The sequence below is a fragment of the Trichophyton rubrum genome, assembly GCF_000151425.1.
Source record: "Trichophyton rubrum CBS 118892 genomic scaffold supercont2.3, whole genome shotgun sequence".
Taxonomy (NCBI): Eukaryota; Fungi; Ascomycota; class Eurotiomycetes; order Onygenales; family Arthrodermataceae; genus Trichophyton; species Trichophyton rubrum.
In genome coordinates, this window is record NW_003456426.1 from 2,470,510 (window position 1) to 2,472,434 (window position 1,925).

The window sequence follows — 1,925 nt, forward strand, 5'->3', positions numbered from 1 at the left end:
AGAGCAGAAGCTGCAGGCCCAGGGGACATCATCATCATCATCTACAACCACATCAACTTCTACTGCAGATAAGACGAACGACGGCAGTGGAAAGGGGATACTGATCTATTCTGTGCCGGAACAGGCTACCCAGACCCCCGAGCAGAGTGACCAGGACGAAGAAGAGATGGTCCAGAAGCCACCCATGCTCCGCAAAAAGTCCGGTGAGCTGGTCCGGCCAGCCATTAGACTACGCCAGGGCAGGCCGCTCAGCATGCCCGGAACACCCACTTTCTCCAAAGCAGTGCACTTTGGGGCCCAGCTGGAAGAAGTCCGTCACTTCATGCAGCTCGACCGTCCCCTGGCCGTCAGTGCTGGATCTTCTCCCGTCGAGGAATATGACGGAGACACCGAGTTCCCTTTCACTTGCTCCAACGCAGCATGCTCTTCCTCTTCTGTACTATCAACGCCCAGCAAGGACCACTGGGAGGCCAGAGTGACCAATTTCCCCAGCATGCTGGACGACGCCCGCCTGAACAAGCCAGTTCGGCTCCGTCGTATCCAGCTCTGCCCTGATACCCACGCCCTGCTCGGCACAGTAGCAGTGGCCAACATCTGTTACTCCAAGCACGTCTCTGCCCGCTTCACGCTGGATAACTGGAAGACCGTCTCCGAAGTCACGGCCGAATACGTGCATGCTGACGCTCCTTGCATCGACCGAGACGAGCGAGTAGGCTTCGACACCTTCAGCTTCTCGATCGAACTGGCCGACCAGCTCAGACACGGGATGCAGAATAAGACTCTCTTCCTGTGTCTGCGGTATAACGTCGGCGGACGGGAGTTCTGGGACAACAACGACGACATGAACTATCAGATTGTCTTTTCACGACGGACCTCTAACAACTCTACTTCTGGCTCCAGTGGATCAGTTGGTAGAGATCCGCTGTTCAGGGCCCGTATGGCCAAGGCGAAGAACGCGAGAGGAGGCCGGGCAAAGCCGTTGTCGATGGTGGCCATGGGCATGAACTTGCCCATGAACATGCCTATCGCCCTGCCTGACAACGTTAAGGTCGCTGTAAAGCAGCAGACACAGTTTGAAATCACGGCTTCGAAGCCCGGTGATTCAGACGTGGACGTCGACTCGGAGAAGGAAGGCTGGTTCCCGGACCCTGACTCGCCTACCAGGAAGAACAAGCTACGCACCAACGTGTTTGGAGACAGATATGACTTTTCTGCCTCTCTGACTACCTCCTCGTCTGGTGGTGGTGGTGGTGGTGGTACTGGTTCAGGCCCTGCTCGATACGGTCATAAACACAGCCACTCCATGCCGCAGCTGAACATGGTTGAGAGCAGCAGTACCAGTGCCAGTGCAGGCAGCCCCAGCACTCCCAGCGACTCCGACGAGTCCCCTTCCCCCGTCGGCGAGAAGAGACTTTCCGACTTCCTATCTGACAGACCCAACCACCAGTCCCAGGTCTACAAGGAGCTAGTTGACCGATACTGCTTCGTATGTCTATCCCCTTTGCTCCTTACTTTAACTATTTCTAACTAACTGGTCTAGTTCGGCTCAACAAAGTCTAGACGATCAGGCGTGTCTTCCAAGGACGGCACTGGCACAGAGGAAGTCGATGAAGACACCTCAACGCCCACCATGCCCGTGGCCATGTCCATGTCCATGTCCACCCCCCTGAACATGCACCATCTCACCCGCCGCCTCTCCCCAGGCCCAGGCGGCCACACCCCAGTCTCAACATCCCCCTCAGCTTCTACCTCTACCTCTCCCTCCGACACCGAGGGCCTAGCTACCCCTCCAGCATCAACATCAGCATCGACTTCAGTCCGTCCTTCCTTTACCTTTGGTCGTCCCCGTCCGGCTTCAGAGAGAGGGATGCCCGCCTCTCCTGCCCCCGCCCCGCCCCAACGGCGATTTTAGGATGATCCATCAC

At 57.1% G+C, this 1,925-nt stretch overlaps 1 protein-coding gene across 1 annotated transcript in view; it reads left to right on the plus strand.

Annotated features, from left to right (window-relative positions):
- TERG_12038 (uncharacterized protein) overlaps positions 1-1,912 on the plus strand; it is a gene marked incomplete at both ends in the record, with an annotated part of 2,037 nt that extends 125 nt beyond the window's left edge. Inside the window, 2 exons of the mRNA XM_047751060.1 lie at positions 1-1,486; positions 1,541-1,912. Of these exons, the coding sequence (XP_047606025.1) occupies positions 1-1,486; positions 1,541-1,912 (1,858 nt within the window). The remainder of the gene's footprint in view (positions 1,487-1,540) is intronic.
- Positions 1,913-1,925: the final 13 nt, after the last annotated feature.